The following is a 27,700-nucleotide window of genomic DNA, read 5'->3' as shown; positions in this document are numbered from 1 at the left end:
ACAGGCCAGCGACCATATATGGAGTACCCGTTGCACCCGACTGCCCGTGTCCCTTCTTATGCCCATAATATGGAGAGTTCTGCATTCCGCCTCTCTGAGTCCCTTTATCCCTATATAGAGATGGAGTCCTGCGTCAGGCATGCCCAAATATGGAGTGTTGTGATGTCAGAACAGGCCAGCTCCATATATGGAGTCTGGGGCGCGGGGGGGCCCTGTATACGGCGCCCGCGGGGAAAGAGGCCTTTTGTGGCGGGAAAGTGTTTTTTGACTGGGGGGGGGGCGGTCATAATTTCACCCCCCTCCCTATCTAATTAATTATTGGACAGTATTAGGATGTTGATATTCATGTTAGGTTCCCAAATCACGCCTTAGAAAGCACTAGTGTCTATTTAAAACGGAAAGTTGTTTTTTGACTGGGGAGTCATATTTTGACAGCAGAAACTGCCTGTCATAATTTCCCATCTAAGTATGTATTGGACAGTATTAACCCATTCTGACCTGAGATCAGATTCATACGAGGTTTCCACTGGACATACACTTGTCTGATTAACCCATTCTGACCTGAGATCAGATTCTAAAAATGTCAGTCGTTCTTTGATTTTTCTAAAATAGCAGACCTACAAGCTCGTAGCGCGCCACTCGGTGGCGCGCTATGAGCTTGTAGATCTGCTATTTTTAAATAGCTAAAGCATAACATGATGCTAACACCAAAATGGGTTCCCGTTCAGAATGGGTTAATATGTAATGACAGCTTCGCTATATTCCAAAGCCCCCTCAGGTACATTACATTATTTAAACTATTTTCAGCAATGGTAAATATTTTTTTCCGGTGGGTATATAGATCTTGTTGAGCTGGCCATTTTGAAAGTAGCTCTCACGTCAAAAATGTGTGCCAGGCACCCCTGATTCACACAGATCAGCAGATCTACAAGCTACTTTTTCGTGGCACTGTTGAATGGGTTTTTTTTTCCTCTTTCTCCAAAATGCTTGTTTGTTTTGGTCACAGTGCATTTGGGTGGATGTTCCGTTCTCTGTGGATAGCCAAATTCTGGTCCGATCCAACTCATGCATAATTCAGAGGATATGGAATACTAAATGAGGGCAAAGATAGAACAAAGAAAATGGTACTGTAAATCTCCTTTTAAGGGTTTTTTTTTTTGGGGGGGGGGGGGGGGTGGAGGAGAAACGTGAATCCATTAACCCATTCTGGGCGGGGAACCCGTTTTGGTGTTAGCATCATGTCGTGCTTTAGCTATTTAAAAACAGCAGATCTACAAGCTCATAGCGCGCCACCGAGTGGCGCGCTACGAGCTTGTAGGTCTGCTAATTTTTTTTAAATCGAAGAGCGACTGGCGTATAGAAGACATTTTTAGAATCTGATCTCAGGTCAGAATGGAAAACTGTCAGGATGTAGAAGACATTTTTTTTTAGAATCTGATCTCAGGTCAGAATGGGTTAACATCTGATCAGGGACCTGAGATCAGTGTCACACGGTTGGTATTACAACAGCACATTCTCTCCTTTTCACCCATTTCACCATCAAATTGAAGTGTCACAAATGGAGGGGAAAATACGAGAACTAATGGCGCTAATGCTTTAGCTATTTGGGCAATGGGCTCTGACCTCATTACCGCGAAGGCTGACATTATTACGGCCCTATAAGTAGGAGGATAGCAGCAAGCCAGAGGATCCGCGAATCCTTGCTTCCCGCCCGCCAAGGAGGGAGGGCATCTGTTCAGGGCTCAAACCAGTACCGCCACCAGTACACAGACAGGAATACATTAACCCATTCTGACCCGAGATCAGATTCTAAGAAATGGTCTTCTACATCCTGACAGTTTTCCATTCTGACCTTCTAAAAGATGTCTTCTATGTCAGTCGCTCTTCGATTTTTCAAAAACAGTAGACCTACAAGCTCTTAGCGCGCCACTCGGTGGCGCGCTATGAGCTTGTAGATCTGCAAATTTTTTAAATAGCTAAAGCATAACATAATGCTAACACCAAAAGGGGTTTGGACTGAGGTCGATTAAAAAAAAAGGCTTGAAGCCTTGAACATTTCTCCTAACATTTTTCTGAAAAACCCATGTTTCTGTGACAGTGGTGCTCAACCTTTTTCATGTCAAGGACCCCCAGAATCATTTCTATTGGGCCACGGAACCCCATCTCAAAATATGGTGTTCCAGGAGACCCCCCCCCCCCCCAAGAAGTAAATCTTTTAGTAAAAAAAATGTTCGCTCAGAAATATATATTCAAAGGTTTGCGCCACATTTTCACGACTTTTCAAAAATAGCAGACCTACAAGCTTGCAGCGCGCCACTCGGTGGCGCGCTATGAGCTTGTAGATCTGCTATTTTTCAATAGCTAAAGTATATCATATAATGCATTAAAACAACCAAAAGGGGTTCCCGCCCAAAATGGGTTAAGCTGCTAACCCAAGCTGTGGGATTCATCAATGGCGCTAATGGTTTCCAACGCTGCCACCTAAAAAACTTCTCTGGCATTGGGGCTTTTCTATTTAGGATGCAAATGAGACCACGACGTCCCTCTACTCGTTTTCCACACAATCTGCTCTGAAAACACAACGCACCGTGGCGAGGTGGACACGAGCCAACAGGAGGGCTACAAACAAAGGATTGGTACTCTGGCTGGCAAATCTGTGGATGTTTTTATAGTCAATTGTGTGACGCTGAACCGTGTGACCGACTTGATGGCAAATCGTTCCAGGATAATGCGATATACCACCTGAAACGTGGGAATCAGGATTCTACAATACGCAAGAATTAATTGGTCTTCAACCCATTCTGTGTACGGGATCCCCTTTTGGTGTTTTAACTATTGAAAAAATAGCAGATCTACAAGCTGGTAGCGCGCCACCGAGTGGCGCGCTACCAGCTTGTAGGTCTGCTATTTTTTTTTTTAATCGTGAAAATGCGGCACACATTTTTTGAACATTTTTATTTCATTTCATTTTATTTATTTATTTCGACGTCAGGCCCTAAAATGGATTAACCATAATATTGGCCCCTATGGTGGCTTCAGAGGAGAATGTGCTGTATTTTTGATGTGTGGGCGCTTTCAATTGGCCACCATGGTAAAACACAAAGCGACTTCAAATGTTTTATGTGTCCTATATATACAGTTGAAACTCAACTTGATTATGTCAGTATGGTTCCCAAACTTTTTCATGTCAAAGACCCCCAAATTGACACTAATTACCCCCCATTTGAAAAGACATGCCAGGGACCCCCCCATAAGAGAAGATCTTTTACAGCTCGAGCAGTGATTCTCAACCCGTTTCATTTCAAGGACCCCCCCCCAGTTTGACATGCATTAGTCTACGGACCCCCCATTTAATGGCATTTGTATATCTCTGGGACCCACAATTTATTTAGTTAACTCTGAGAGTGTACAAACGGGTCCATTTGTACACTCTCTGAGTTACAGACCCATAATTGCGAACGCAGTGAGCACTTACTATGGGACCTAGCAGATCATGTCTGTGCGTCTGTGTGTGTGTCCGTGTGTGTGTGTCCCCCCTTTGTGCCCATATATGGAGCTGAGTGATTTGTGAATCACTCAGCTCCATATATGGGCACAAAAGGGGCCAGGTCCACATATACAGTAACAGCGGGACAGACACACAGATAGACAGACAGACAGACAGACATGCACACACACGAGTTGCGTTCGCTTCCCGCGTTTGCGCGTCTTACTGGTGGTCCATTGATTTGGTCCTAAACTATCATTTAGCTGGGGGACCCCCTGGGAACTCCCTCAGGTACCCCCTGGGGGGTCCCCGGACCCCCACTTTGGGAACCACTGGATTATGTCATCCACATAATGTATACATATTGTGTATACAGGGACTGGCTGATGACATAACTAATGTATGTTTATGTGAAAAGGGCGGTTCCTGATTGGCCCGAGGGACAACACCGACATCAGGGATTGGCTGATGACATAACTATGTATGTTTATGTAAAAAAACGGTGGTTACCGAAAATCCGCAATCCCCGATTGGCCGAGGGCGTCACTGACAATGACATATGCAGCCGAAAACAGTACCTGCACCGCTCTGCTCGCGCAAGTAATAACCGGGCGAGGCATGCATTTCCCCACTTGCATCGTTCCAAGTAGGCCAGTGGCCCCAACGGGGCACCACTCTAGTGGGAATCAGGCTGAAACCCCAACATTAGTCCCTAATTTGATAAAATCATAGGTGAAAATATACCAAGAACAACTAGAAAAATGTATGAACCTTTGCATGCAAAACCGTTTTTCATTCTTGGGCGGGGACCCCTTTTGGTGTTAGCATTATGCTGTGCTTTAGCTATTGAAAAATAGCAGATCTACAAGCTCATAGCGCGCCACCGAGTGGCGCGCTACGAGCTTGTAGGTCTGCTATTTTTGGAAAAAAATCGAAGAACGACTGACATAGAAAAACAAAGCTTTTTCAGAAAACTGTCATTTTCAAACAAACAGACATTTTTTTTAGAATCTGATCTCAGGTCAGAATGGGTTAATCTGCAACCACCACAGAGAGGCATATATATATATTCAATGAGAGCTCAGCCTCAGGGGGGGGGGGTGTTTTGCTCACCAGGATGGCACTGACGAGGCCCATCTCGAAGACCGTGGGCCCCAGGTTGAAGACCAGGGCGCTGAGGACGAAGGAGATGCCGCGGGTGCCGCGGTCGATGGCCTTGGAGAGCGCGCCCGTCTGCCGGCTCAGGTGGAAGCCCAGGTCCAGGTTGTGCAGGTGGAGGAACACGTTCTTGGCAATCCGGCGGATGGAGCTCTGCGCCACCTTGCCGAACACGGCGTTCCGCAGCTCGTTGAAGAGGGCCGAGCACGCCCGCGACACGCCGTCTGAGAGAGAGAGAGAGGAAAGAAAGAGGCACCAGGAGAGATGGAGAGATTGAGAGAGAGAGAGTGTAAAAGCGATTGACGGAGAAGAGAGAGAGAGAGATAGTTTAAAGGGATTGTGACATTAAAAAAAAAGGTTTTGGAATTGTTCTTATTTTTTTTTAGGTTTTCTAATCTCAATTGCACCCAAAAAACATGAACTTTTAACATTCAGTAGATTTTGTGTGATCTGGGGTTTTCTGGCTCAAACAGGTGCTCTGATTTGACGGCAGTTTGTGATGTAAGAGCCTGCAAATCCCATATATATGTCAATGGGATTTGCCAGCAGATGTCACTGTTTTCACTGTGTTGCCTGTTTTCATTGTAGCTCAAAAGGCTTCCAAGCCCCAAAGAAAACTTCAGACCACAGAAAATCCACTGAATGTTCAAAGTTCAGGTTTTTTGGGTGTAATTGAGGTCATAAAACCTAAAAGAAAAAAGAAAAACTAAAATAAATGAAAATTAATGTCATAAAACCTTTAAGACCTGCTTAAAAAAAAGCAATAAGGTTCAAAAAGCAAGACCGGAAGCTGAGCATTATTTAATGTCATCAAGCCTTTTTGAGCGGCGCCGGCCCTTGCTACTGTATATACAGCGTTTGTCCCCTCACGTCTCACATTTGCCATTGACGACGAAAGGAGAAAGTAGGTCATATGTGCCTCAAATATGACATTTGTGGCAACACACACAAATTAACCCATTCTGACCTGAGATCAGATTCATACGAGGTTTCCACTGGACACACACTGGTCTGATTAACCCATTCTGACCTGAGATCAGATTCTAAAAATGTCAGTCGTTCTTCGATTGTTCAAAAACAGCAGACCTACAAGCTCGTAGCGCGCCACTCGGTGGCGCGCTATGAGCTTGTAGATCTGCTATTTTTCAATATCTAAAGCATAACACGATGCAACACCAAAATGGGTTCCCGTTCAGAATGGGTTAAATGCCATTGACAAAGAAAGGAAAATGTATTTTCTTTTTTAGATGTAATCGAGTATCGAGGGAGCAGAGAGAGAGAGAGAGGTCGAGGAGGCCAGTCAAGCGCTCTTAACCCCTTTTGGTGTTTTAAACATTATGCTATAATTTAGCTATTGAAAAATAGCAGATCTACAAGCTCATAGCGCGCCACTCTACGAGCTTGTAGGTCTGCTATTTTTGAGAAACCGTGAAAATGTGCCTCAAATCTTTGAATATATATCCTTTCAGAGTTTCAGTTTTTAACTCAAATCTTTGCTTCTGGAGGGTCCCTGGAACAACACATTTTCTGATGGGGGGGGGGGCTTATAACTTTTGGGGTGCTTGACATGAAATATTAAAGGACCACTTCACCACTTTTCAACCTATCTTCATGTAATAGGTCCTCACTAATAATCATGAAAAAAATGGCGCAATTCTTTTCTACTCTGTCTGTGTCTCATATAGGAGGGCTGTGGGGCAGTTCAGAAACCGTCTTCCAGTGACATCATCGATGGGGAATACAAGCTAATAGAAACTTCCTAGTCCTGAAAAGTTGCAATGCGAAAATAGAAGCCATCGTTCTCACGATAATGAAAATCTAAACATTTTTGTAAAAAAAATAATTGTTTAAAAAAAGAATCTGCCTATTGATGATGTCACTGGAAGACGGTTTCTGAACTGCCCAGAGCCCTCCTATGAGACACAGACCGAGTAGAAAAAGATTGCGCCATTTTTTCATGATTATTAGTGAGGACCTATTATATGAAGGTAGGTTGAAAAGTGGTGAAGTGGAACCACTGATATAGAAACATGAGGTTTTTCAGAAACAAATTACTATTTTTTTAATTTCGACGGCAGGCCTCAATGGGTTAACTGAAGGCTATAGTAAAAGATGGCGGCGGGACGCCGGACGGTTCACGTTCTCCCACCGTGTGCTCCAACCCAAGCCCTGCGGCGGGAAGCAGCAGAGTAGCTCCCCAGGTGGCGCTAATTACAGAGCAGGACAGCTGTGTGAAGCCTCCTCGCTGCTACTACTATGGCAGGCCCGGTGGTGGTGGTGGGGGGGGTGGGAGCTGTGTGCACTGTATTTGTGAGAACGGCCCAGATAGTGTAGTACAATTTGAGAAATAAGACCCTTCCTCACAAGAAAAATGGCTTTATGGTTGAACGTTTTTGGTTTAGGGATACCGGTATGTTTACAATTGGGGGGAAAAAAGAGTGAGGTTGTGGTTTAGGATAAGACATTTAGAAGTTGGGTTTAGGGATTAATTAAGGATAGAGTTATGCCTGATTTACAAATGCACATGCTACTAAAATAGCGGATCTACAAGCGCTATAAAGCGTTATTTTTTTTATGGCACTCCTACTGTAAATGTCTACAAATGTTGATGTCCTCGCAAGTATAGTAATACAGACCTGTGTGTGTGTGGTGTGTGTGTGTGTGTGTGTGTGTGTGTGTGTGTGCGTGGGTGTATGTGTGTGTGTGTGTGTGTGCTGAATACAAGACGGGGGGGGGGGGGGGGGGGGAAGAGTGCTGGGGAGACAGAAATGAGTCCAGTTGTCAATGAACCAGCCTCATTTGGTTTTGTACATTTGGTCGTACGTCAGTGAAAAAACGTGCCAGAAATGGTCCATCTGTGAGCTTATTTCCGCTGTTGTACAACCAGATGTCAATTAAGCATTAGACTTTCTGGTCTGGTAAGGTAAGAGAGTGGATGTATAGTTTTCAAGTTCAAGCTGACCTGAAAAAGAGGATCGAAATAAAGTATCGAATAAAGTGATTTTCTTCCACGAAGTCAAGAGTGTACCTCTCTAAATGTATTTCTTTTTTAACTAGCACCTGTCGATGTGCGTGTAATTAGGTGTGCTTTGAAGAGGGAGGGTTCTAAACCATACACCCTACATCACTGTCTCCTCCTTATTAGTTCAAAAATGTCTGTAATTCACTTAATTTACAACAACATGTTTGAAGTTTGAGAGCAAGAGTGTCTGTCCTGTTGTCTGTTTTGTTTGTCTGTTCACACTTGTCATTGTTTTTTTCATGTTTATCACACTTATATGTCTTTTTTATTATGTATTGTATGTGGAACATTTACATTCCCTGTTATTTTTTTCATTTTTATTTAACTGAATTACTTATTATCACTGTCGATAATATTCTGAAATTGTCATACAAAAAAATGCCTATTAAAAAAAAAGGAGAAAAAAAAGGTCATCTTAAATTAGCCTGTTTAAAGGTAGAGTAAGTTATTTCACTTAATTCAAATATCACTTATTTTTTTGTTTTGTTGTGATAATCCTCTCTACTATAGAGTGTGCTGACCATATAAGGAGTTCCTCCCTGTCCCCAGTTAACCCCTGGGGGTAAAAAAAAAACCTTAGGTTTCGTTTTTCGTTCTCTATCCTGATTGGATGAAAGGCTGGGTCCCAAGGCAAAAACGAAACCCACGGTTTTTTGAGTGAAATCACTTACTCTACCTTTAAGTAATGCGCCAACTCAACAACCGTGAGAACTTCAGCTCGACGGGGGGGGGGGGATCTAAAAAGTCAGTCTCGTTCTAAAAACGGACTCCTTTCTCATGTGAAGCGATATTCCAAACAGATGGCTGCAGGCATCATGTCTGGTATAAGGAATGAACAGCAGCGGAGTGTTTGAATGAGACGTGGCCGTCCCGCGGCTTCGCAGAGAGAGTGCATGGCTAGTCAGTCGGTATAAGCCAAAGGCAGGTGATAATAATAATAATAGCACCGTCCTTGGCGGCCCTCCGTGGGGTCTGTGATGTAATGTGGCGTTAACCCATTTTGGACTGAGGTCGATAAAAAAAAATATGCTTCTAAATCCTAACATTTTTCTGAAAAACCCATGTTTCTGTGTCAGTGGTGCTCAACCTTTTTCATGTCAAGGACCCCCAGAATTATCTCTATTGGGCCACGGACCACCCCCCATCTCAAAATATGTAGTTCCAGGGACCTCCCCAGGCCCAGAAGCAAATATTTTAGTTAAAAATGACGATTAAAAAAAAAATAGCAGACCTACAAGCTTGTAGATCTGCTATTTTTTCAATATCTAAATTATAACATGATGTTTAAAACACCAAAAGGGGTTCCCGCCCGGAATGGATTAAATAGGTTTGTCTGATAATGAAACAACGTGTCCACATCTGACACGGTAGGATGAGCACTGGACTACCTTGTAGGACGACTTACACCCGACGACACTACACAGACTACACAGACGCAAGCGTCTCAGAAATGACGAAGAGAGAACTCGTTTCATTCCTATACTTCCCAATTCCAAATTCCACCCAGTCTGCAGTTACATTCTTGTGCCACAATTATTACACCACACAGGCCATATATTAGCGTGCAAGGACCTAAGTGGACTCATTAAAATAAGTGGCTACAGGGCCAAGTGTACGGAGCGTCTGAAGTTGATCTCACTCGAGGCCCAGAGTGACTCGCACATCCGACTACGAGTGACTCGTCCATGTTATTTGAATGATTTCTGCTCTCCCTCATCAGCGCTCTGATCAGGGACGAGCTACGGCTGACCCCTGACCAGCTTTGTGTTCCCCACAGTCCGCCGGTATGGGAGAGATGGGGGGGGGGGGGGGGGGGGGGGTATGGGCAAGAAGAGCAATAAGGACCAGAGAGGAGGTACCAAATGAACAAAGCCTAGCGAAGCTTTAAAACAGAGAAAAAAAAAACGTCTGCAAAATTCCCCTCATTAACCCTAGTGTGTTTGTAGGTGAGAATTCTCAGGAAATAGCATAGGCCCATGCCGGTGTTGCACACGGTGTAGGCATGTAACGATATATCGTATATATATATCGATATAAATCCTGACGATATGAATCAATTTATTGAGATATATATATATATATATATATATATATATATATAAAAAAAATGCCAGTGAATTGTGGAGTGTGATGTGAAATGTGAGCTTTAATCATATTCTATCATATTCAAGTGCTTTTGGAGAGAAATTAGTCACTTTCAGTAGTAGAGCACTGTAGAGGGGAGCTGTGTGTGTGTCTGTGACTGTAGAGGGGAGCTGTGTGTGTCTGTGACTGTAGAGGGGAGCTGTGTGTGTCTGTGACTGTAGAGGGGAGCTGTGTGTGTGTCTGTGACTGTAGAGGGGAGCTGTGTGTGTCTGTGACTGTAGAGGGGAGCTGTGTGTGTCTGTGACTGTAGAGGGGAGCTGTGTGTGTCTGTGACTGTAGAGGGGAGCTGTGTGTGTCTGTGACTGTAGAGGGGAGCTGTGCGTGTCTGTGACTGTAGAGGGGAGCTGTGTGTGTCTGTGACTGTAGAGGGGAGCTGTGTGTGTCTGTGGCTGTAGAGGGGAGCTGTGTGTGCGTGTCTGTGACTGTAGAGGGGAGCTGTGTGTGTGTCTGTGACTGTAGAGGGGAGCTGTGTGTGTCTGTGACTGTAGAGGGGAGCTGTGTGTGTGTCTGTGACTGTAGAGGGGAGCTGTGTGTGTCTGTGACTGTAGAGGGGAGCTGTGCGTGTCTGTGACTGTAGAGGGGAGCTGTGTGTGTCTGTGACTGTAGAGGGGAGCTGTGTGTGTCTGTGGCTGTAGAGGGGAGCTGTGCGTGTCTGTGACTGTAGAGGGGAGCAGTGTGTGTCTGTGGCTGTAGAGGGGAGCTGTGTGTGTCTGTGACTGTAGAGGGGAGCTGTGTGTGCGTGTCTGTGACTGTAGAGGGGAGCTGTGTGTGTCTGTGACTGTAGAGGGGAGCTGTGCGTGTCTGTGACTGTAGAGGGGAGCTGTGTGTGACTGTGGCTGTAGAGGGGAGCTGTGTGTGTCTGTGACTGTAGAGGGGAGCTGTGTGTGTCTGTGACTGTAGAGGGGAGCTGTGTGTGTCTCTGGCTGTAGAGGGGAGCTGTGCGTGTCTGTGACTGTAGAGGGGAGCTGTGTGTGTCTGTGACTGTAGAGGGGAGCTGTGTGTGTCTGTGACTGTAGAGGGGAGCTGTGTGTGTCTGTGACTGTAGAGGGGAGCTGTGTGTGACTGTGCCCAGGTGATGATGGTCGTTGATGCTCATCAAGGAAGGCAATAATGTTTCTGCACTGTCAAAAGTAATGCTACTTATTTAGCAATGTAGTAAAAAAAAAAAAAAAGCTCAGGGGGGGGGGGTTAGATACATTATATAAAATAAAATAAAAATAGTAATTCTTCTGGAAAATATGTTTCGTTTAAAATATCGGGAAAAGTCGTATGGTGGACCCCATATCGTGATACGAATCGCGTCGTGAGTTGAGTGAATCGTTTACATGCCTAACACAGTGTATATAGTCTAGGGCTGCAACTAATTTTCATAATCAATTCATCTGCCGATTATTTAAACGATTAATCGATTAATTGGATTATGACACTTATTTAGCTATCACCTTAAAAAATATATTTTAGGTTATTTTAGACATGTTCCAACTAACAAAAAATATAATTAATTCAAAAATGAATAACCCATAGAGCATAGACAGACAAAATTAAAATGAATTAAAGCAACTCATGGCGTCTTTAGACCTATTCTGACTGCATACATTTGATTAAAGAACAGCTACACATGTGTCAGTCTAGAAGGAACAGTAGCTACTCTTCTGAACTCAAAATAAATATTCAAGCCATCTGTTTTCTTCTTGATACTATGATCTTTTGTGTGTCACATTTTGCTTTGCAGTCGCTACTGTGCAACTATCATCCTCTTTAGTTCAGTTACACTTAACACTGGAAAAAACTATGCTTAACCCATTCTGACCGGGCACCCATTTTGGTGTTAGCATCATGTTATGCTTTAGCTATTGAAAAATAGCAGATCTACAAGCTCATATCGCGCCACCGAGTGGCGCGATACGAGCTTGTAGGTCTGCTATTTTTGAAAAATCGAAGAGCGACTGACATTTTTAGAATCTGATCTCAGGTCAGAATGGGTTAATCAGACCAGTGTGTGTCCCGTGGAAACCTCGTATGAATCTGATCTCAGGTCAGAATGGGTTAAGTGGGAAATCACCTGTGACAAATTGATTACGATCAATCGATGAGTCGTTGCAGCCCTATAGTATAGTCACAAAAACAGCCAATCTACAAGTTTACAACGATGCGTCACATCGCGCGTTGCGTCGTAAGCTACGGCTATTTCAAGCACATGACGGTGTTAGGCCAAGGCTAATCGTGTGTGTGTGTGTGTGTGTGTGTGTGTGTGTGTGTGTGTGTATATGTGAGACTGAATCCAATCCTCACAACTCCTAAGACACTTAAAAAGTACATTAAAATATTTCTGCCCCGCAGCTGAACAGATGCATCCAGCGGCTATAGGGCGCTCACCCCAGAGCGCGCACAAGGTGAGGCCAGAGGCTAGTCACAAGTTATCACGATATATATATATATATATATATACACACCAGGGTGACCATCTGGAGGACACAGAAGGAAGTGGGGGGAGGGGAGGGGAGGGGAGGGGGACGTCACGCAAACAACGAGGAGGGGAAGAACAGGCCGTTTCAGAGGAGTGGCGTTGATGTGAAATAAAAAAATAAAAAAGGTCAGCCTAGTGTGTAGATAATAGACAGTCCCATGGTCTCCCCCACACTGATGAGCACGGCACACCTGCCAGCCCCCCCCCCCCCCCCCCCATACTAACGAACGCTCTCAGACTCACAGCCAATCAGCACGGCCGTTGCCATGGTAGCCACGGTGCTTGGCGCGTCACTCAGGTTCAGCATGTGTCCCGACATCTGGTTGAGCTCGTCCACCGCATACTTAAACATGAAGGGTATGGTCACATTGGTCATCTGGAGAGAGAGAGAGAGAGAGAGAGAGACTACTTAAACATGAAGGGTATGGTCACATTGGTCATCTGGGGAGAGAGAGAGAGAGAGAGAGAGAGAGACTACTTAAACATGAAGGGTATGGTCACATTGGTCATCTGGAGAGAGAGAGAGAGAGAGAGAGACTACTTAAACATGAAGGGTATGGTCACATTGGTCATCTGGGGAGAGAGAGAGAGAGAGAGAGACTACTTAAACATGAAGGGTATGGTCACATTGGTCATCTGGAGAGAGAGAGAGAGACTACTTAAACATGAAGGGTATGGTCACATTGGTCATCTGGAGAGAGAGAGAGAGACTACTTAAACATGAAGGGTATGGTCACATTGGTCATCTGGAGAGAGAGAGAGAGAGAGAGAGAGAGAGAGAGAGAGACTACTTAAACATGAAGGGTATGGTCACATTGGTCATCTGGGGAGAGAGAGAGAGAGAGAGAGAGAGAGAGAGAGAGAGAGAGAGAGAGAGACTACTTAAACATGAAGGGTATGGTCACATTGGTCATCTGGGAGGGGGAGAGAAAGAGAGAGAGAGAGAGAGAGAGAGAGAGAGAGAGAGAGAGAGAGAGAGAGAGAGAGAGAGAGAGAGGAACATACTTAAACATGAAGGGTATGGTCACATTGGTCATCTGGGGAGGGGGGGAGAGAGAGAGAGAGAGAGAGAGAGAGAGAGAGAGAGACTACTTAAACATGAAGGGTATGGTCACATTGGTCATCTGGGGAGGGGGAATTAAACAACTTCAGTGCACAATGCAAGGAATAAATGCATTCGCCATGTATCCGAAGGAAGTCTGATCCAATCACTTTTCTCCAGTTTAATCCTGAGTTTAAGTTTTGTTGTGTTCAAGATCTGATTTTAGGCATGTTTAAGCCTCCAGGAAAATCCGTGTTGAGGTTCTTAATCCACTGTTTTTCATTAAAACGTCTTTGTCCTACTGTCCAGTTATTGTCCAGTATTGTGTTGAAGTCCAGCGCATTTTAGAGCTTCAATGCCGTGAGCCATAAAATATTGCACAAATCTTGTGGTCAATACCACAGTATTGGCCGATCGTAAAAAGAAAGTGATCGGTAACGGTCCCAAAAAACCTTTAAAAAAATCTATACTCTTTTTTTTTAATCTTTTTTTATCCCACGATTTTGTAACCCATTTTTCACCCCTGTGTCAATCATCTAATGTGATCCTGGGCTCTACACACCCTCCACCAACCTAGTCCCCATATATGGGGGACAAGGGGAGAGCAACGGACTTGAACTCATGCTTCCTTCATGCCCGAGTGTCCAAGTTGCTCCTTTACACCCGACAGGGGGGAGTTTCCCTGGTTGGACGTATAGCGCGTGGAAGGAACACGTTATTCCAACCAGTTCCTTTCCCCTCCATCATCAAAATCTATACTCAGTGGCTCTCTGCTGGTGCTTTGCATTAAATGGAACGTTTGATTATATTCAGAGGTGTATTGCGTTGCGCGTGCGTGCACGTTTGCTGTGTGCCGGCGCCGTGTGTATATAGAGGTGGCTGATGCATTCCACGCTAATGGAAGTGAGATGGTTATTAGGGCTAATTAAAAGAGCAGGGACAGCTGTGTGACGAGGGCTGGGAGGTTGTGCTGCACATTAGCCCATTCTGACCGGGCACCCATTTTGGTGTTAGCATCATGTTATGCTTTACCTATTGAAAAATAGCAGATCTACAAGCTCATATCGCGCCACCGAGTGGCGCGATACGAGCTTGTAGGTCTGCTATTTTTGAGAAATCGAAGAACGACTGACATTTTTTAGAATCTGATCTCAGGTCAGAATGGGTTCATCAGACCAGTGTGTGTCCAGTGGAAACCTCGTATGAATCTGATCTCAGGTCAGAATGGGTTAGAGACAGCCAGAGAACACCGGGCGGCACGCCGCCGGAAAGCATTTTCATTTGGAAAAGCCACTCTCGGCTGAACCTTTCAACCCCTGTATAACGCCACGGAACACGCTTGAAGCTTCAGTTCTCTCCGACTCCACCTTCCCCCCCCCCCCCCCCCACCTCGTCGTTTTCTTGTGTCCTTTCTTCTCCGTTTATTCACGTGAATGAGGTTTTGGTTTTGATTTAAAAAAAATAAGAAATACCCCCCCCCTCATATTGAGCTGCTGGAGTAAATCCAACTCTGCTTAAAGGGATTTCGACAGTTAAAACACATTTTTGTAGATATTTTGTGTTTTTTGGCTTTTCTTGACATCAATTTCACCAAAAAAAAACGAAATTTGAACATTCAGTGTATTCTCTCCTGTCTGGACTTTTGTGAATAATTATGCAAATATGACTCGTGGGTTGGACGACGGAGGCCTACCGTACGTAATGTACCGCTAAACCTCCGCCCCCTCTCCTCTGCTCCCTACCTACCAATTCTACTACCCGCCCCTCTCCTCTCTTCCCCGCCCCTCTCCTCCCCTCACCTGAGGTCTCTCCTCTCTTCTTCCTCATTCTGACCGCGACTTTGTTTCAGTATAATAATAATAATAATGGCTTCTAGAGAAAAAGCAATCTGCTCCGTTGTTGGCTGTGTCAATCAACACAAGTCCTTGCACTTTCCACCAACTGGCCTAGATGAAGATTCACGCTCTAGGTGGATGCATTTTATTTTTGATGGTGATATTCCAACCAAGTTGTCAAAGAAGCGACTCTTGGTGTGCGCACATCATTTCACCCCAGAAAGTTTTTCAAATCTCTGACAAGTTCAGAGTGGATTTGCAACCAAACTTTTTATGAACCCAGGAGCAATACCAAGCATTCGTCTCCCAATCCCAATTTATACTGCAATGATTTGTGTTAAATTGTTGTGCAGTACTATTTGAGTGGACTCACAATAAAAAATCAATCGCCTGCAGCACTCCGAAGTGCTTCATGGTAGCCTACTTTTAATTTATAGTCAATCACTGCCACTACCCGCATTAGCTGTGTGTTTGACTATTATTAATCTTTGATTCGTGGCGTGCACCAGCTGTTGTAGATTGCATGTGCTCATTATTGTTCTTGTAATGCGATACAGTGGAATAGCAACGCAGCCAACGCTCGTGTGATATAATCCACGTTAAAAGTATGGCGAATAATGATAGGCTATAGTCATTGAGTATGATATCGATGACATTACACAAGTTTATGTCGACGTGGTCGTGGGGTGAGATATTGCAGGAGTTTCATAGGCGCGTTCGGAAATAGCGCACTGAGCCCACTGTGCAATGCAAACTAATAGGCGAGTGCGCTCCGGTGCGGTATTTCCGAACGTGCCTTATTTGTTTACCAACTGTTGCTCGTACGATGACGTTGAATAGAGAATACATGTTACAAAGGGAGTCTACCAACGCGCCTCAAGCCTAAAACGGCTGATCCGGTGCTTCACAGGTGCAGGGACATCAAAGTTGCAAAAGGAGAGGAGACTGGAGCAACACGGACATTTAGAGCCTTTTACGTTTCGACCTTGCGGTCTTCATCAGAGTGGACTCTGATGAAGACCGCAAGGTCGAAACGTTAGTCGTTTTGTATACTCAGCACATTAATAAAAGGCTCTAAATGTCCGTGTTGCTCCAGTCTCCTCTCCTTTTGCAGCAGAGAATACATGTTGTTGTCCATCCCCTCAGTACATACATGCAGTGATAGTCTTATTATAAATAACATTTTATATAAACTATAAACAAATAGTTAAAAAAAGGAGAAGAAGTTGCGTGCGTTGGCACTGGCAGTGTTGCTATGGCTGAGATGCTGTGAACTTGTAAAGGAAAAAAAAAGAACAGTCCCTTTCTCTGAGGGGGGCGGAGAGGTATGGAGGGCTTGAGGGGTGGGGGGGGCGGAGCTGGGTAGTGATTGACAGGAAAGGGGGAATTACCGACATCTACAGGCTAAAATAATGTGTTTTTCTATGCCTTCTCAGGATGCATATTACATACACACAAAAACTCCTGGCAAGAAATACTGGAGTGGAGATTTTCTGTTCAAACTTTTTAGACACGTTTGAAGGACCATGGCCAAGACTTTTAATGTTGTTAAAATTATGTTAAAAATAATGTCATAATACCTTTAAACCCATTTAGGCCTGACCTCAAAATAAAAAATCTTCTAAATCCTCCAGTTTTCTGAAATAAATATTTTGCAGAATCCTGGTCACTAAACTGCCTCCCCCTGGCCAGCCGGGGTGCCTGATGGAGGGGAAAGGAACTGGTTGGAATAACGTGTTCCTTCCACGCGCTACGTCCAACCAGGGAAACTCCCCACTGTCAGGTGTAAAGGAGCAACTTGGACACTCAGGCATGAAGGAAGCATGAGTTCAAGTCCGTTGCTCTCCCCGTGTCCCCCATATATGGGGACTAGGTTGGCGGAGGGTGTGTAGAGCCCAGGATCACATTAGATGATTGACACAGGGGTGAAAAATGGGTTACAAAATCGTGGGATAAAAAAAATATATATATAAAAAAAGCATATACCCCTAAAGCAATAGCAGACATACAAGCTCGTAGGTCTGCTATTTTCCAATAGCTAAATTATAACAATGTTTAAAACACCAAAAGGGCTTCGCGCCCAAAATGGGTTTTAATAGAACTTTTAGATTTTTCTTTTGTAAATGAATGTCTTACTTCAACATACAAGAGTGCCCCACGGTGGAGCTAATTAAACAGCAAATTTACAAGCACACAATGCGGCTCTTTTCACCATTTTAAAATGTTATTAAAATAAGAAAGAAAATCACACCCGTGTGAAGTGAGGGCCACTCTCTCTCATCACCCACCTTCGTCACCAATGTTAGTGTTTACACGAACACTCAAAATTGTCAAATCCATTTGTCAATGGCATTTAATGTTTGCGTTAGGGCAACGTTTGTGTTAGCACATACACCAAAAGCTGGACATAGGAGGGGCTATCGCCCCTCAAATATGAACAGTGTTTATCATTCAAGGTTAATAATGTAATAAAGCCACAGCTCCAGGCCAGGGTTCCCACTCTCAGCCTCAACCCTTCCACATAAGTCCACAGCAGTCCTCAGACTCCGCCCCAAAAGAGAAAACTAAAATCTGCCAGAGCACGATACAAACACAGACCATTATCACCGGACCAAAACATGTTCTCAATTCTACCGCCAATACAGTATATTATGTGATAAGGAAAAAGAAGTGTGCAGCATTTTATCCGCTATACAAGCGACACTGGGGGATTATCTCCACAGTGTCACTCTGCACATGGAGATGTGACATCATGGTGTAATGGAAGAGAAAGATTGTGTGGAGACTGGAGATTTAGTGGTGAAGGACTGAAAGGCTTCTAGTATGTTATGCATTTGTTTACAGTGTGTGTGTGTGTGTGTGTGTGTGTGTGTGTGTGATACTCGGGGATATGGTCACGTCACCGTCAGACTTTCCACGCAGCAGAAAGCCTCGTTTTTGTTCCAAACTGATGAGTGTTATCCAGTCTAAGGCAGGAATTGCCCTACTAATGTAATATCGGTATCCATTAGGGATATGTTGGCAATGTTATCGTTTCCCCGCGTTAATGCCCTATCAAGTAGCCCAGGGGTTCTCAACCCGTGGGCCGCGACGCCCCATAAATACTCCTTTCAGTATTTATTCATGGCATTCAACGTTGAGAACCCCTGAAGTATAGCCTACTGTCGCCAGTCACTGTATTGGAATTTGGACATACCAAATTAAGTACACCAGGAAATAGGTGAAGAAACTTCCCGGTTTCCTACCATTTCAGAGGTTTATGGGTAGGCCCGGTATGACACCCCTGGTTTCTGAGGGAGTCAGTCAGCAGTCAGCTATTATCCGTATCTGCCAATTCTCTCTCTAGACGGGATCAGAAAACTATTAAAACGAGACGGAAATCAATTTTCAGGCCTAACCAGATTAGAAGTCAAATTAATTTGATCAAGTCTGAACAGCTGAAAGTTGAAAGACATTTTTTTGCTAATCAGATTTGAACCACATCACTACTAGGACTTTTGGTCATACTGCAGGCTTCCGCGACAGAACAAAAATCGACATGAGAATCTACTTGTTGTTTTAGCGTCTGCTGCTTAGCATGACGCTGCTAGCATCGGTGAGGTCCGCAACGGATGAAATAGTTATTTGTTACGCATGTAGGTACATGAAACACAACATACCGTTAACCTCCGAATCAAAACAAGCCTGTAAGACCGTCGGATACATGCTCCGTCTGTGGGTGTGTGTGTGTGTGTCTGTGCTTGCATGTGTGCGCACGGCTGCACAACAAGGTTGAACACAGACAAGAGCTGTAGTACCGTTACGATACAACAGGGTAGCATTCATTCTAGACGGGACATCGTTATTAAAATGGTTCCTTCGGAAAATACCCGCGGCATCAACTGACAACACACAATTGTCTCGATGAAAGGAGGCGGGGTTGTGTATGCGAGAGAGAGAGAGAAAGAAAGAGAGAGATAGAGACGCACAAACAAGCTGGATATGGATGAGTGTGTGTGTGTGTGTGTGTGTGTGTGTGTGTGTGTGTGTGTGTGTGTGTGTGTGTGTGTGTGTGTGTGTGTGTGTGTGTGTGTGCTGTGCGTGTGTGAGTGTGAGTGCCATGTATAAAGGGGCATCTATACATGTATATAAGTTGACATGAGAGAATAGTGGATTTGATATCTCTTCCATTTTCAGGTCCTCCATCATGCTATATTAAGCATTCCACTGTGAAGCCAAGCATGTTTAACCTGTGTGTAATGATGACTGTGTTTTGTAACTCCGATGGTAAAACCATAGAGGGGTGTTCATTCTCACGGTTGGCTGTACCTTTGACTACAGCCTGGAGGAAGCCTTTCTAACCAAAGTGCTTAAAGGAGAATTCCGTACTAAAAGGCTTTCTTACCTTTCTTTGTAGTTGTTACGTCCCCACCAAAGAGGTCCAGGTGTTATTTTGTGCAAAAGCTCCTTATTGGCTATTTCCCCTACCATAAGCCCTAAAGGAGTTGCATTGAATTGAATGGGAATTGAATGGGGCTATGGGGTGTTTAAGCTAATTCGCTTATTTCCATCGCTCAAAATTATAATTTCTTTGTATATATCCTCTCTTCATAATGTAAATAATATCCCAAGCGGCACACTTTATTACTTCTTTCGATGGAAATAAGCGAACTAGCATAACACCCCATAGCCCCATTCAATTCCCATTCAATGCAATGCAATTCATTGAGGGCTTAATGGTAGGGAAAATAGCCAATAAGGAGTTTTTGCACAAAAAAACACCTGGACCTCTTTGGTGGGGACGTGACAACTACAAAGAAAGGTAAGAAAGATAAGAAAGCATTCTAGCATGGAATTCTCCTTTAAATATCAACAGCTAGAGCAGACTATCTTACAGCTATAGGCTACAGATGCAAACTTCATTTTCTATCGTTGGCAGCCTATAGGTATAGGGCATGTGCACAAGTAGGTTGGTTGTGAGGGGCCTACAAATGGACGGGCTCTCCAAAAGGGGGGCCAGGCACCTAGCAAGGTACTGCTCAGTATCAGCCATTATAGGAAGCCGCTCAATTTGCAGGAGGCGTTCCGTCATCCATGATTTATGTCTGCCGTGTCCGATATGTCAGTCAACTATATACTGTATAATGTTTTAACCCAACACTTTTAGTGCCGGAAGTGCTTCAAAATAGGAGCTCTGGGGGTGCCGGAGTTGTCCGAGCGCTTTCACTCTGAAAGCCATGAACCGGAAACAATTTCCTAAAAAAAAGTTGACTTTACAAAGTTGACCTCACATTGCGATCATTTTAATTCATACGATATATGATCCAAAAAGCGTTCATATTTTGCGGGAGAGACGGACGAGGAGCAGAAATGAAGCGCCAGCATATCGATCCGTTCATCACCACGGAGAGCGCCCTGGATTAGGAGATACGAGTCATTCTTTCCGCCGCGCTAACATGCGAGTCAACGGCAAGCTAATAATTGCCCAGAGCGTTAGCGTACGGCAAGCGAAAGGCGAACGGACAAAAAAATAGGAAAAATTCGGAATATTCTTATCTCGCCCCGTATCATTGAGGCTGCGCTAGGACGTCCACCGACGTCCAAGGCACCTCTCGGTTCGAATCCTTAAGACGACCTGAGGCGTCGTATGTAAAAATATTGTTAAGGCCTGACCTCAATTTTGTTTTTTTAAATATATTCTAAATCCTCCAGCAGACGCGCTATGAGCTTGTAGATCTGCTATTTTTCAATAGCTAAATTACAACATAATGTTTAAAACACCAAAAGGGGTTCCCGTCCAAAATGGGTTAAGTCTTCTATGCCCTTTGTATCTGGCTGTTCTCCTATTGTCTGATTGCACTGGCAGTGTTTATGTCTTTGTACAAGGCAGTCCTGTTACATCTGATTATGTCCTTGATTGATTGAAATATGTATTAACAGTTTGCAGAATTACAGTACATTTCAAGCACACCTCAATACAAAGACTGTCAACTGTGAGTGGACGACCCAATATAGCATTACAAGAGGATGTTTACAAGAGGGTCCACCTTGTTCAATTCATCAAAACCTTTAGAGAAGTACAAATAGACACTTCGATATAGAGCGTTGCAGTCCCGCCCCCTACCAGGGCCCAGGAAACGATTCTCCGTTCATTTTCCTCATAGACATTCCAAAAAGTATTTATTTAAAGACGTTTATACAACGCGGACAAAGCCAACTCTTGTCGTGACAAATCATGACAACAAACACACAATTTTTCGGGCCGGACAAATAATTAGAAAGAAGAAAAAAACGGCAGGTTACAACATTTTTTTTGTTGTTTTGTTGTAATGAGTTTGTTGTAATGAGTTGTCGCGACTCGAGTTGGCTTTGTCTGCGGCATAACAGTCTTTAAATAAATACCTTTTGAAATGTCTATGGGAAAAATGCATTGGGAATCATTTCCTGGGCCTGGCGTCGTCATGAAAGGCGGTGGGACTGCGACGCTCTATAGCCAAAGAACAGAACAGGAATTCATCATAAAGGAGGTAGAAAGGGAAAAGAAACATATACAGTGAGGGGGGAAAAGGGGTGGGGATTCCGATTTTACGAGGGCCAGGTTCGAATTGCAGCCGTCCGTAGGTGCCCTTTGAGAGCGGTTTTGAAGGAGTCAAGGGATTCGCATGTCTTAAGTTGACGAGTAATTGTCACACAAATAATTGTGATTAACGATTTAATTAATTGTGTTTTTGGCATTGGGAATTAGAACATCTTCGTAATGAAAAAGTGCACAGGGCATGATATGACAAATATACTGAAATATAAATGTTAATACATTTTATACTTTGGCTAAAAAAAAAATGCCGAAATAGCTGCTCTACAAGCTTACAACACGCCATGGAGATCTGTAGATCTAATTATTACTACTTTTTTTATGTATGAACATCTTTCAACGATTATGACAAAATAATTACGATTATCTAAGATTATCTACTTTAGCTATGGAAAAATAGCAGTTCTACAAGCTCATAGCAACTTGTAAGTCTGCTATTTTTGAAAAATCGTAAAAATGTCCCTCAAATCTTTGAATATATATTCTTTCAGAGTTTCAGTTTTTAACTCAAATCTTTGCTTCTGGGGGGGGGCCGGGGGGGTCCCTGGAACAACATATTTTCAGATGGGGGTCGGCAGCATATTACATATAATTCTTGGGGTCCTTGACATGAAATATTGAGAACCACTGATATAGAAACATGGTTTTTCACAAAAAAATACATTAGAAATAATGATAATAATCGACGTCAGGCCTAATTCTCTCTGCTGGTTCCCAACGGCTGTTTGTTTAGGAACTGGTTTGGTCTCCACTGCGTTTGATACATTACCCAACGCCGAAAACATCAGTAACCCCTGTTCTATGTACAGGACCCATGTTCATCTTTCAAAAACAGCAGACCTACAAGCTTGTGGCGCGCCACAAGCTTGTAGATCTGCCATTTCTCAATAGCTAAAGCATAACATAATGCTAACACCAAAAGGCTTAAGTGGTTAACCACTTTCAACCTGGCACACATATTTTGGGCACGCCATCATAGGCAAAAAGTGTTCATAAAGTTGAATTCTCGAAACTGTTATGCTCGCCATCTTTTGTTATATAAGGAGCATATGGGTGGTTTATAACAGAATTGTTCAGCCTCCTGAAACGACCACCAATAAGTGACATGAAGTGCATTTAGTCTCTCCATCATCATACCTTAGCAGCAGCCAGCAGCCCCAGGGAGACGGCCACGCGCGCCCGCAGATCAGGCCTGTCCTTGGGCCACACGTAAGACAGCATCGCAGACAGAATCTGGGCAGAATTGACCTCCTTCAGCTGGGTAGAGAAGGAGTAGACGACAAAAGGGTTTTTTTAGACAACATTAGATAATCTTGTTTCATCCACAAGGCCATATACCCACCCACTCCCTCTGGGTGCATACAACAAACTAAACTGTTATGATGAGAAAAATATATTTTCCATCTCCTCGAGTTAAAGAATCCTGTGTGGATGGATGGATGCCTGTCGGAACACATTCCCCTTCAGTTAGGTAATATCCCTTGTACCCATTGTCAAGAGCACATAATGCAGTACCCATTATCTTAGTGCTTGGAGGCCATCTATGACGTCCATCGTATATGGATGACATGAATAAGCCCCGATATCTGGGGACTTGTGGTGGATTTATAGAATGTCGGGCATACACAGAGAGTCCGATGAAGACATCTCCATACGTGGGCGTTAAAAGGGACAGGTCCGACAGGTACTCCGATAGAGGTACAGGGATTGCATAACTGGGCGAGCGTCACTTTCAACATTCCCCGAGTTGCCTGGTGCTGGAATTAATAATAAAGACCGTGTGCATCATACACAGATTAAAAAGCAGGTGGCGTGCGCACATCCAGTTCTTGGCTGGTGCTGGACAAAAGGTAGATATTATACATAGAGTGAAGAAGTGGTCCGCACACAGGCTTTGCTCCAACAGTGTTTCACCATTCACAAATAGATGCCACAGATCCTAAACCTATAATAACGTCATCTGTGTGTGTGTGTATAGACTATTTCAACTAAACAATGTCACGGTTGGTGACAGGGAGGTGGTTGATGACTAAGTGGACGCTTATTACAGGCTAAACTGGGGGGTCCTTGAAATTACAACGGTTGAGAATTACTGGCATAAGCTAACTACTTTAGTTATCATAAACCCGTTTGGCTAATGTAATGACAGCTAGGGTCGAGGGACCGATAGGGTCATTTCTCCCAGTATGTTTTTCACCCTCACTATAGTAAATACTGGACAGCGGACATTATTATAGCTACAGTAAGCTGCCCAATAAGACTTTTCCATTTGTTATCCAGAACGCAGACTGCGAGTTCAAAGGTTGAACTTCTGATACAGTTTATATCAAATAATTAAATGACCGATTTGTGACGTTCACCGTCAAGTGAATAAATACAACCAGATAATGCACATGAATATCTATTTTTGATCCGATTTACTGTTTCTATATCATACAAGTTTAACCACTTACAGTGGGGTCCCCCCCCCCCAAGGGCTCTTCACCAAAAAATATCTACAAGCTTGAATGTTCGCCGCAGAATACAGATGCTATTAGGGTTTGTGTGGTTACCAGTAACTAATATTGAAAGATAACCTTCGCAACTTTGCTATAGACTGCCCCGAATGTGCAGATATGACTCGTGGCCGGGCATGGTGCCTGGTGGGCACGCGCGCGCGCGCACACACACACACACACAACACACACACGGAGCATCAAATGTCAAAGTGAGTCCCAGAGGGTGTCTGGGAGCAGCAGCAACAGCAGCAGAGTCTCCAGGTGGACCAAAGCATCCTGGCTGACACTTGGGAGTCCCAGGACACACCCGTCATCCCAGCCTGCCATCATGGTGCCAACATGGATGTTTACCCATGCTCCAGCACACACCTGCCGCGGGGTCTCTCCACACTGCGGGCAGAACACTATGCGCAGTAATTCCTTTAACCCGTTTAGGCCCCGAGGACGATTCTGCAAAAGGCCTTCTAGAAATCAGTGTTCTGAAGAACTCGTGTTTCTAATGACAGTCGGTGCTCCCAACCTTTTTCATGTCACGGACCGCTAGAATGATATGTGTTTGGCCACCGCCCCCCCCATCTGAAGGGACCCCCCCCCAAAGAAGCAAAGATTTGAGTTAAAAACGTTCGCTCTGAAAGAATATATATTCAAAGATTTGAACCACATTTTCACGATAAAAAAAAAAATAGCAGACCTACAAGCGCGCTATGAGCTTGTAGATCTGCTATTGTTCAATAGCTACACCAAAAGGGGTTCCCGCCCAGGATGGGTTAATCCACTCAATATGGTGGCGCCGTGCTACAGTACTGCTGCTTGGTGGCCACACTGGCAAATTAACCCATTCTGACCCGAGATCAGATTCTAAAAATGTCTGTTTGAAAATGACAGTTTTCTGAAAAAGCCATGTTTCTATGTCAGTCGTTCTTCGATTTTTCTAAAATAGCAGAGCTACAAGCTCGTAGCGCGCCACACGGTGGCGCGCTATGAGCTTTGTAGATCTGCTATTTTTCAATAGCTAAAGCATAACATAATAACACCAAAAGGGGTTCCCGCCCAAAATGGTTTAAAGTGAAAATTGTGCCCAACACCTGCTTTTCATCAAATGCAATCAGGCAATAACTGATGCCAGCGAGTCGCGTTAGAATTAACATTAACAGTTGGATGAGCTAGTGAAGGTTAGTGGACCATATGGAGACACCCAGTCCATTAACACTAGTTTATGACAATTTGAGATCACATTCAGAATATGGCTGGACTGGCCAAATGTGGACTAAACCAAATCTCACAATATATTTGTTTTAACAAATACCTGAATATCGATATTGACGCAATATAGTGGGGATTGGTGAAAGATATATTTTTTTATAAAGTACATCGATATCAGTAATGCCTATAACTGTGTAAAGGCAAATCATTCAGAATTACATCACTTTTCTATAATGTAGCCTTTAACCCATTCTGACCGGGCACCCATTTTGGTGTTGGCATCATGTTATGCTTTAGCTATTGAAAAACAGCAGATCTACAAGCTCGTATCGCGCCACCGAGTGGCGCGATACGAGCTTGTAGGTTTTTTTTTGAAAAATTTGAAGAACGACTGACATTTTTAGAATCTGATCTCAGGTCAGAATGGGTTCATCAGACCAGTGTGTGTCCCGTGGAAACCTCGTATGAATCTGATCTCAGGTCAGAATGGGTTAAAACCAGGAAAAGATAGCATATCATATTTTGGATTACCAAATCCAAGATCCCATGATATACAGTATTGACTCAGGGCACAACAATACAATATACCGTAGGTATGATTTCAATATATTGCCCAGCCCTACTACAATATATTGTTTTGATAATGTGACATTTACTATCAACTCAATAAGCATTTCTGTAAACCTTTCTCTGTAAACTGCATTCATCTATGTTGTTGAATTGTTATTGATTACAAAATTTAGTATAAAAAACATTTATCCGATTAACCAATTCTGGGCGGGAAGCCCTTTTGGTGTTAGTGACTGACATAGAAACATAAAACTGTCATTTTCAAACAGACATTTTTTAAATCTGATCTCAGGTCAAAATGGGTTAAGGGGTAGACACTAGGTAGACACGTTGACATAAATATAGATATGTCCATATCTCACAGCCCCAGAATTCGCAAGTAAAAAATTTAAAAAAATTGTAAAACAGTTATCACTATTTACTAAGTGGGCATGCCCTTTGGTCAAGCAGAACATGCCCTGTAATTGCCCGAGTGTCAACCCCTGTGATACAACGATAATAACTAAATGGGTTTAATTTAACAAACTGCAGGTCCAGCCCATGGCATAGCTTGGAAAGGGGTTGAACAAAGTTAGAAAACATTGAAGAGTTAAATGCCGGTACCCACCACATTTTTGGGGTCGGCATTCAGTCCTCCACCTGCGTTTCCATGCCAACATGTCCGTCTGTCCGTCACCTGCAAATACTGTGAAAACAAACACAATGATGACTGACAAAGATGACAAGATGCATTTACATTCAGGCAGCACATTGTTATTAAGCTACTTAGGCCCTACATTGACCAGAGTCCCCCAGGGGTCTATATGAGGGTAAAGCTATTGGTTTTTCGATCCGTTTCTGAGTCAACCATGGCATGCAATACTGTATTTTTGTACTTTTTTGAAAATGCTTTTCTACTCAACTTACATTCGCCGCTTCCAAGATCCGACGACAGTTTCCAGCGTTGTTGATACTCCATGGTGCCGTTCTCAGGTTGGCTGTGGACCTCAACTAATGGGGGGGAAAAACAATAATACTGAAAACCTTCGTTGGGAATTGTTTTCATTATTGATGGTGAGCATATTATCCTACTAGTTTCACCTATGGTCATGAAGTATGGGTTATGACCGAAAGAATAAGGTTGCGAATACAAGCGGCTGAAATGACTTTTCTTCGACGGGCGGCTGGCATCTCCCTTAGAGATAGGGTGAGAAGTTCAGTCACGTGAGAGAGACTCGTGTGACTGAGGCACGTCCCACATGGGAGGAGAACCCGGGGGCAGACCAAGGCGCAGATGGAGGGATCACATCGACTCACTGGCCTTTGGAACGCCTCGGGATTCTCCCAGGAGGAAGTTACTAATGTTGCTCTGGAGAGGGAAGTCTGGAGCCCTGAGACCTCTGATGGACCTGTCGCTACCCTGCGACCCGACTGCGGATAAGCGGTTGAAGATAGATGGATGCTCATCATGAACTGCATGCAGCAGAGCTGCTGTTAACAAATTACTTCTTAAACTGTTACTAAGCAACATGATTTGTTTAATCTAAATCTAAAGTGAAATAAAATTCTCAACTACTGCCAAATTCATTAAATTGTGAAAACAAGCATTGTTTAATAAGATTGTGTTGGATGGAAACCTTCTATGTTTAATTTAAAAGTATTCAGTAAGAGGACAAGTTGGTTGTAGTCAGCTATCTTTTCTACTGTAGTATGTACTGTAATA

General features: G+C 43.7%; 1 protein-coding gene across 2 annotated transcripts in view; it reads right to left on the bottom strand.

Moving 5' to 3' along the window:
* Positions 1-27,700, bottom strand: part of abcb7 (ATP-binding cassette, sub-family B (MDR/TAP), member 7) — a 72,798-nt gene that overhangs the window by 43,031 nt on the left and 2,067 nt on the right. For both annotated transcript variants that reach the window (XM_080773579.1, XM_080773580.1), the window contains exons 2-6: positions 26,905-26,988; positions 26,606-26,683; positions 22,865-22,984; positions 12,523-12,655; positions 4,601-4,869 (exon numbers count right to left, since the gene is read on the bottom strand). In XM_080773579.1, coding sequence (XP_080629705.1) covers positions 4,601-4,869; positions 12,523-12,655; positions 22,865-22,984; positions 26,606-26,683; positions 26,905-26,988 — 684 coding nt within the window. The remainder of the gene's footprint in view (positions 1-4,600; positions 4,870-12,522; positions 12,656-22,864; positions 22,985-26,605; positions 26,684-26,904; positions 26,989-27,700) is intronic.

This window comes from Protomyctophum bolini, assembly GCF_963924005.1.
Source record: "Protomyctophum bolini genome assembly, chromosome: 10".
Lineage (NCBI taxonomy): Eukaryota > Metazoa > Chordata > Actinopteri > Myctophiformes > Myctophidae > Protomyctophum > Protomyctophum bolini.
Note: the sequence above shows the minus strand (reverse complement) of the source record. Positions and strands in the feature narration are given on the sequence as shown.